The sequence below is a fragment of the Hibiscus syriacus genome, unplaced genomic scaffold, assembly GCF_006381635.1.
Source record: "Hibiscus syriacus cultivar Baekdansim isolate YM2019G1 unplaced genomic scaffold, ASM638163v2 tig00110569_pilon, whole genome shotgun sequence".
Classification (NCBI taxonomy): domain Eukaryota; kingdom Viridiplantae; phylum Streptophyta; class Magnoliopsida; order Malvales; family Malvaceae; genus Hibiscus; species Hibiscus syriacus.
Genome location: NW_024062784.1, coordinates 68,725 through 78,059, shown reverse-complemented (window position 1 = coordinate 78,059; position 9,335 = coordinate 68,725). Strand labels below are relative to the sequence as shown.

Genomic DNA, 9,335 nt, shown 5'->3' with positions numbered 1-9,335 from the left:
GAAAACGTGTATAATATAGTTTTGAAAACATATTTTGAAAACATATATATATATAATTTTTAAAATGGTTTTTCAAAACATATATAATGTATATAATTTTTGAAAACATATTATATAGTTTTTGAAAATATAATATATGATATATAGTTTTTAAATAAATATATAGTTCGTATTATATTATATTATATATTATTTATACTATTATTTATTGTTATTTTATTATTAATATTATTTTTCGGTTTATTATTTAGGACCAAGTCCAAATTAAATCCAAATCAAAAAATTAGGTCCAACAATAAAGCTCAACCGGGCCTGTCAGCTTGACCCAAAAAGCAAACCCGATGGGAGCCTAACAAAGGAAGCCCAATAACTTGATCTAATAGATTAGGGTTACAATGTTTTGCACCAGCGTCGTACAACTAGGGCCGTTGGATCTGACCTTTTGATCCAACGATCGAAAATACACCATACCACCAATCAATGGCATGTGAAGTCACACGCCACCAAGGCCCCCAAACGATCAAAATATTTAAACCGAAATAGAAGCTAAATAAAAAAATATTTCCCCAATTTTTCGATCAATTTCAACAACAAAGTGCAAACGTGCAAAATATCCAACTTATTGGGATTGCACCATTGTAATAACCCCAATCTGCATCCGACCCGGATCCGAGTCCGAGGTGTCACATTGACTTTTCAAAGCATTTACTTTTACAAAATGACTAAAAATTTCATTTGACATTTATTATAAAACAGAATAATTTCTATTATATAAAACATATGGTTTTAAAAGACCTATAAGATCCCACTTAATCCAAATATTTAATTACATGCCAACTACTTTCAATAAAATAAATACATATAATTCAAAATGCTTTTATGATCTGATCTTTGGGAAGGAGAATCTGACATGTCTTGCTCTACTTAACTTCTCTTATTGCTTCCCGAAACCTACATGTTAAACACTCACACGCTAAGTCGATGACTTAGTGAGACATAAATAAACTTTTTATAACATATCATTACTAATTCCTACTATGCACACTTCACGTAATCATAATAGATTATAAAACACATTATACATCAAAACATAAATACATACATATATATATATATATCATTTTATTATCCTTATCATAATTCTTATCATTATTAATGTTATTATCAATCATATATCTTAATTATAAGCTCTTATACCTAACATTGTTAACCAAACAATGTACATATCATCATATAATTTATGTAACACATTTCATATCACAAAAACACATACATCACATGTAATATGTCTATTGTTATCTCTTTATTAGACCATGTACACATGTGAGAACTAAAGATATGCGAGTTCATAGAGGTTGTACACATATGCTGTCACCACAGCTCGTATAATTCTCACTAGGGGCACTTAAAATTTGTCTCGAATAACCACTATGTCCCGAAAGACCACATATCACATATGTCCCGAAGGACCACTCCTTAAGAACCATATACATATTCCAATGGACCAAATAAGTGTACCAAAGTACCGCATATATGTTCCAAAGGATTACATATACGTCTCGAAGGACCACATAAAACCCTCGACTCTTGGCATGCTAACTATACCCCTAGCTGATTCACATAGCTCATTATCACATTTTTATATGATCACATAGTCACATAGGCACATAATCTCATAGTTCTTTCAAATAGCTCATTATCACATTTTCATATGATGACATAGTCACGTAGTTCACTTACACGTAGATCATTTCCATATAATTTGCATGTCACATGTACATTTTCTCATATATCTCATGTAACCATATATATTTTATTTCATAACATATATCATATATGCATACCTTCACTTATCTCATATCATATAATTTATGTTTTGTCCTCTTATGTTCACATGACATATAATGCATACAAATCATATTCACACAATATCAATCCTAATCATTATTCTACTCATGCAATCATACATTTCAACATGTAGGAAATAGACTTATCGCAAGTCTAAATTCTCATCAAATCATATTTAATACTATTATGCACTCATCTGAGCCTCACTAGCCATTCCTATACGTATAACTCTTGTGCACGCTTATAACTTCGAACCGTCTTAGAGTCGTCTTCGATCGATATCTACAATATACATATAATTGATATGAATATCATAATTTTAATCACTTATAACCAAACAGCCATAATCTAAACTAAATGAAGTATCCAATTCACATTTCACTTTGAGTAGTATCGGTACCCCCATGCACAGTACCGATACTTCCCTAGCTATAATATTGATACCAAGCTTGGGTATTGATACCTTTTTTACATTCGAAAACCTTATTTCAAAAATGGGTACCGATACTAACCTTATGGTATCGGTACTCTTGGTATCGATACTACCTTCCCAGGTATCGATAACCCATGAACAATTTCCAATTTTTGCCTTATGGTATCGATATTCATTCAACTAGTATCGACACTCATACCTTAATAATCACTTATTTTCTCTTTGAAGTATCGGTATTGAATGAACAATACTGATACTCCTAGCCTATAATACAATTCTTTAACCCGAAAATCTTATCAAACTCACTTAATTCTTCTTCCATAACCTCTTTTTAACCCTTAAAACTTAACTATACTTATTCAAATTTTCGTATATCCATATAACACATTATCATCTTTAATAACTCATCATAATTCTTGAAACAAAAAATCTTACCAAATTTTCAACATGTTCTTAATTCACTTTTATCACTTCTAACTTCTTAATTAGACCTTTGACAAGTCAAATTCAACTTCAAAATCCATTTACTCCTTCTATTTCAATAATTCACTCAAAAACTCATTTTACTAAATCTCTTATAACTTATTTATCTTTTAGTTTCCAATTCTCCTTAAGCTTCGTTAAACTTTCCTAATGCTTCAAGAATCAAAATCAACTTAAAAATTCAAAGAGCAAATTATTTGAAAGCAACTCACCTTGAAATGGAGCTTACGAGAAGAGGAAGAATGAGAAGAAGTTCCATATATTTTTTTTCTTTTTCACCCAATCTCCACGTGGTTAAATCCCTTATAAAGGGGAAATAAAATATTTCCTATAAAATGACCATTATACCCTTTTCACTTTCAAACTTTGCTATTAACTCCAATACCAAAATTCTCCAATCAAGTCCTTGAACTTTTAATCTTTTTTGAGATTGGTCACTAAATTTTAAAAACTTTCATTTTTGTCACTAACCTGACTTTTGGGATGTTACAACCATCCCACTATAATTGGAAACAACCCCTTCAGAGGGTCTATATATATGACGAAGAGAAATCCACCAAGGCATAAAGAAAAATCGAAAGCAAAACGAAGTAATCAAATCGACGGGAAATAATATACAATCAAAAGCACCAAACATTTTCACATACTACAAAACAAAAGACAAAAAAAAAGCTCAGCCTCGGATATATTCTCGAAGGGGAAGGAATCGTCGGAACTCAAAGGACACACGTCTCAAGGTAAAAGATCCGAACCTTTAAAGTTAGATCTACGCTTATAGGGTCCTTTTTAGGACGAATGGGCTTTGATTTCATGTTTATCGAATCGGGGAGAACATTTTGATGAGTTTGATTTTTTTTCAGCCACTGGTGGTGGTGGCCGAAGCGGTGGTAGGCGGCGGTGTCATCACCGGTGGGTGGCCTGCACTTAGCCAGATGAGGGACAAGGTTGAGAGAGTATAGAGAAGGCTTGAGAGGTATTTTTTTTAAAAGTGGAGATGAAATGATTTTTTTGGAGATTTATGGGTATTTATAGGGAGGACCACCTTGCAAATACCAAATTCTTAAATAATTTCTACAGTCCCTGTTGTTTTGATGCATAATGTACCTGTTATAAATTTGTCCTAGGATTTAAAATTAATTCAATTTATTCCACGCTTGTATTTATCATATTTTGCGAATTGACCCCTAACTTTTATTTTTTTTCTTGTAGCTTTCAATTAACATCAATTTGAGCCCCAATTTTAAATTCTTTCCAATTTAATCCTTCTTTAATATTTGTTTTCTTTTAATTTAATACCTTTTTATTTTGTTTTGTTTTATTTAACATTAATTTGACTTGCTTTAGGGCAATTTTACTTGGTCAAATTGGTACCGAAAGGCAAGTACAAGAGTGCTAATCATTCCCTGACTGTAATCGACTCCCAAATCCAACAAATTTCTGGTAATTTGTAGATTAGATAATGGTAAGTTATGGTATCCGATCGGCCAAATTAAAATGATCGTTGGCGACTCCAACACATTAAATTCAAGTCAAAACCCGATTTCAGGCTCACCCGAAGGACAATTACGACAACAAGCTTTCTCAACATTTACTCCCATACGGCTCAATCTATCCCGAGTCGACAATCTATCGAGCATGGCCATCCAAAAAATTAGCATGCCTAGGGACATGTAACAAAAACCAGACCAGCCTCTGTCACGACACCCATGCCATTTTAGTCCAGATCTTACCCCAAATCTCTCTCATTCGAACAGACCCTCTCAAAGCAGCAAAGACCTTTTTGCCTCCACCCTGTAAGAAAGGATTTTCTTCAAACTCCAACTCATCATCCCTCTCGGCTAGAAACTCCAAATATCAGCCCCTTTTATCACATAAGCCCGGATCCATGCTACCCAAAAGGAACCTTCAGCAGCAAGCAGCAAGCAGCTTCCTAAGGAATTGCAAGAAGCAAGCTTTGTTCCAACACTCCAAATCCTTCAAACCCAAGCCTCCCTCCGACTTAAGGGAGCAAATCTAACTCCAACCAATTCTTGCAGCTCAAGCAGTTGTATCCTGCCCCTTCCAAAGAAACGCATGCAAAGTTGGTTCACTTGGTTAATCACTGCCTTAGGAATAAACAATTGTCTACACCATAAGTTCACAATACTGAACAGAACCGCTGGAATCAATTGAAGCCGCCCAACAAAACTAAGCCTCCTACTAGACCAATGGTCCAATCTGCTCTTAACGCTCTCAATCAAACTTCGACAATCACTTTTCGAAAGCTTCCTCATTACAATGGAAACCCCAAGATATCTAACCGGGAGCCGCCCTTTTTTTTATCCCGAAGCCTTCTAAATGCTGTCCATAATATCTTGAAATATGATATTATAAATATAATTATATTTTATATTCAAATTTCTAAAATTTGAGTTTTAATTACTGAGTAAATAGTTAAGTAATAAGCCACGTCAAATTTTACTGTCATAATATTGAAAAATGGCATTTCAATTTGAAATATAAAAAATACGTCAAAAAAATAAAATAATTGTACCGGAGGCAGGTGTAACAGACGCACATGTATCACCTCGTGTAACCTCAATTCTCATGTAAGCGAAGGCGGTCCCACTTAGATGCGGCAACGAGTCATTCAAATCGGGTTTAGGTCAGATTATTTTAGATATATATTATATTTGATTTAATTTTATTCGGATCAGATCAAGTCTGGTTCAGATTTAATTCAAGTGTATAGTAAATTGGATAGGGTCAATTTTCGGTTGAGTCGATTTTTGGATCGATCAGATCGGTTGTTTTTCAATTTGGATCAATATCGGATGGTTCATTTTTTGATCGGATTAATATCGAATCGATTAGATTTAGGGTCGGGTCAATATAAGATCAATTGATATTGGATTTTGGTCAATCTTTGGATTAAGTCAATTCAGATTGAATTGGTTGTGAGTCTAATAAAGTAAATATAGAATTATTGATATATTCTTGTAAAAATATGTCTTATTGTTTGTTAATCTTATCATTTATTCTTAATTCGGTTATAAGTCTAGTCAAATATATATAGATTTTCAGTTCAGATTGCTTTATTCATATTAATTTTGGTTCGAGTCAAATTGGATATGGGTCCATATTGAGTCAACTAAATTTTGGATCGGGATGGTTCGGGTTTTTTGATCAAATTTTATTATCATAATCGAGTTAATATTAGGTATTGAGTCAGATAAATTGATTTGGGAAATCGGGTTCGGGTCTAGTCCCGCCAGACCCATTTTTCTGGTTTAAGTCATTTTTAGGTACTTTTTAATCAGCTTAGTATATATATATATATATAATTATAAAGTTATATTTATTCTAAATATTCTCAACTATTTGATAATGAACACTCAATCATCTTGTTGTAGTTGCTGGTGTTCGAATTTGTGATCTTTAAAAACAATAATGATTATTTTAACTCCCAGCTAATCATATTTATGTATAATAACGTGGTAGATACTATTAAATAACCTCAGAATAATTTTTCATGCTTTGACGGATTAACCAATGACAAAAAGATTTTTTATTGAATAAATATTTTTATATTGATATCTAAAATATCCATAATAAATTCGAACCTACAATCTGCCTGCAGATAATGGTTGGTTCCTCTATTTAATAAGACTTGGAACATATGCCGAGCATACCAAAAACACCAAAAAACTGGATGATGGAGGAATTACTGTGGTTTCCATTAGTGTATAATATTAAGAGCATCATGCATTAACACCCTTAATACCTCCCTTAATACCTTTCAACCGCCAATAGCAGCCTATATTAAGGGTGCGATTAAATTCAGGCCTCGTACAAGCCTTTTATCACAAGTTTATATTTCCATTAGGGGGGAAAAACATTAATTGTTGTTGACCTAGAATTCTTAAAACGCTGTGGGGGCAGTCTTTGCACCTAAAGAATGTTAGGCTTGTAGTAAGAGGGAAATGAGAGTGCATCGAGCTTTCTCTTTTATCTATTTGGCGATTATTTAAAAGCAGAGTAGATTGATAGATATTCCATCTTTTAGTGAACTGCAAACTGTTAGGAAAAACATGGGTTTGGAACTGTGGATGTTTCTTTCACTTGTTTATGTGTCCCTTTTCCATTTTCATGGCTTCTCTCTTGCTGAGAAAGGTATTATCCTAGTACGATTGCAGTATATATATGTGTGTGTAAGCGTTTGATGGTATTACGTAAACAAATGCCGTGTTTCTTGCAGCTCCATATTACAGCTTTGTTCATGAAGCAGCGGTGGCTCCGGAGGTGTCGTTTTTTGACTACATAATCGTCGGAGGAGGAACTGCCGGTTGTCCCTTGGCGGCGACATTGTCCGAGAGGGCGAGTGTTTTGATCTTGGAAAGAGGGGGGTCGCCCTACGAAAGTCCTGGCAAGCCAGACAAAGGGAATTTCTTCCCAAATATGTTGGATAACACCCCCGGTTCGTATTCGCAAGAGTTCACCTCGGAGGACGGAGTTTTCAACACCCGAGCACGCGTCCTCGGTGGGGGTTCGGTCATTAACGCGGGCTTTTACTCGCATGCCGAACCCGATTTCTTGAGGCAAGCTGGTTTGAACGAAGTTTTGGTTAATTACTCTTACATGTGGGTTGAAAAGAAGGTTGCTTTTAGGCCACCTATGCTGCAGTGGCAATCGGCTCTACGAGACGGGATGCTCGAAGCTGGAGTTTTGCCGAATAATGGGTTCACCTTTGATCATATTATTGGGACTAAAGTTGGTGGGACTATTTTTGATGCTGATGATCATAGACATACAGCAGCTGATTTGCTTGAGTATGCTAATCCATTCAAGATTAAAGTGTACTTGCATGCCACGGTAGAAAAGATTCTATTCGAAACAAAAGGTATGCATCCAACTTACTTTGTTCTTATTTATGTTGTAAGAACCCTAGCACATGTCTGATTTTTCATTGTTTTCTGGTGCATAAAATGATGTGTTTTCGGGGTAGTTTTCTCGAAACCAAGAGCACAAGGGGTCGTTTTCGAAGATGAATTGGGGAAGAAACATTGGGCGTTGCTGACAAAAGATCGTAAGAGCGAGGTAATCTTATCAGCAGGTGCCATCGGAAGCCCGCAGTTGCTAATGTTAAGTGGTATAGGCCCTTCTCAGCAGCTTAAGAAGTTTGGTATCAAAGTGGTGATGGAGCATTCCATGGTGGGTCAAAGTCTGGTCGATAATCCGCTCAATGTTCTATTGGTTCCATCTCCGAACCCCGTAGAGCTCTCACTCGTTTCGTTCGCCGCCATCACCAAATTCGGTAGCTACATAGAAGGCTGCAGTGGAATCAGTTTCACTCCGGCTTGGTCCCGCAGTGTTGCTAGAGCACTGTCTTCTATCTTAAACAAGGTTTTTACTTTTCACCCCCCTGTAAATCTCTGCATATTAATTTGAGTTTAAATCTCACACCATAACTATGGGTGAACAAACATGTAGACTGAGCAGAGCAGTACTAAATTGTTTCAAGAAGGGATACCGATACCCGAGTCGCTCCTCGACACAAGAATAAGAGGTGGCATTATTTTCGAGAAAGTGAAAGACCCCAAGTCCACAGGCTATCTTGAGCTTCGAAGTACGAATCCACACGACACCCCCAAGGTGACCTTCAACTATTTCCAGGCACCAGAGGACTTGATGAAGTGTGTCAAAGGCATGAGAACCGTTATAGATGCAATATATTCGACGTCATTCTCGAATTTCCGATACGAAATTTTATCAGCTCAAGGTCTGCTAGACCTGATAGTGATGCTGCCCCTTAATGAGAGACCCAGACACATTGCTTCGTCATTATCTTTGGAAAAATTCTGCATGGACACCGTAATGACCATTTGGCATTATCACGGAGGCTGCCGTCTCGGAAAGGTGGTCGATTACGATTACAAGGTTTTCGGTGTCAATGCCTTAAGGGTTGTCGATGGATCCACGTTTACTTCCTCGCCCGGCACCAATCCTCAATCAACCGTTATGATGCTTGGAAGGTAAAAATATTAGCAGATTATATACGTACGTATAAAACATGCATGGGTTTTCTGAATTAGATGATTGACGTGCAGATATCTGGGATTGAAGATTCTCCAGGAGAGATATTTCGGAAAGTACCGGAAGAAATAGCTGGAACGCAGTGGGATAATGTGGCAGTGTGTGCAGTGCTGATTTGGACCAAACCGCTGGTTTTGATAGCTTCATGGTTTGTAGCAGGCAAGATAAGTCCTGCTCGATTTGTGCTATTTTGGCTCGTCTGTTGTTATATTGTTGGTTGGTTTGGTATTTAATGTAAGAATCATAAGCAGTGAGCTTTGTAATATTCTACTCATTAAGTAATAAAAGAAAGAGTTTGTACTCGGGTGGTGTGACGCATTCATTTCTATTACCTATTAACGTTTCAATATGTGGTGATGCACACCATATGCATATGTTGGGCATTGTGGAAAGATTGCCTAAATCATTTAGGTAGGCCTTGTAAAGGGTATTAGTCCCAAACTCCCAATAGCGTTTAGGCCCCATCATTCGGCCTAATGGAGCATAGAACGACTTAAAA

The 9,335-nt window shown here is 35.9% G+C and overlaps 1 protein-coding gene across 1 annotated transcript; it reads left to right on the top strand.

The window, feature by feature from the left end:
* The first annotated feature begins 6,628 nt into the window (after window positions 1-6,628).
* Window positions 6,629-8,955, top strand: LOC120132718 (protein HOTHEAD-like). Its single transcript, XM_039149414.1, has 5 exons — window positions 6,629-6,916; window positions 7,002-7,643; window positions 7,749-8,146; window positions 8,234-8,775; window positions 8,851-8,955. Exons 1-5 carry the CDS (start codon window positions 6,835-6,837, stop codon window positions 8,906-8,908), a joined length of 1,722 nt encoding a protein of 573 aa, XP_039005345.1. The 5' UTR covers window positions 6,629-6,834; the 3' UTR covers window positions 8,909-8,955.
* Window positions 8,956-9,335: the final 380 nt, after the last annotated feature.

Excerpts from the sequence above, each read along its gene's own strand:
- LOC120132718 (XM_039149414.1), top strand. The coding sequence starts at position 6,835 with ATGGGTTTGGAACTGTGGATGTTTCTTTCACTTGTTTATGTGTCCCTT. Across the intron at positions 6,917-7,001 it reads CTTCTCTCTTGCTGAGAAAG|CTCCATATTACAGCTTTGTT; the intron begins GTATTATCCTAG and ends TGTTTCTTGCAG. Across the intron at positions 7,644-7,748 it reads GATTCTATTCGAAACAAAAG|TTTTCTCGAAACCAAGAGCA; the intron begins GTATGCATCCAA and ends TTTTCGGGGTAG.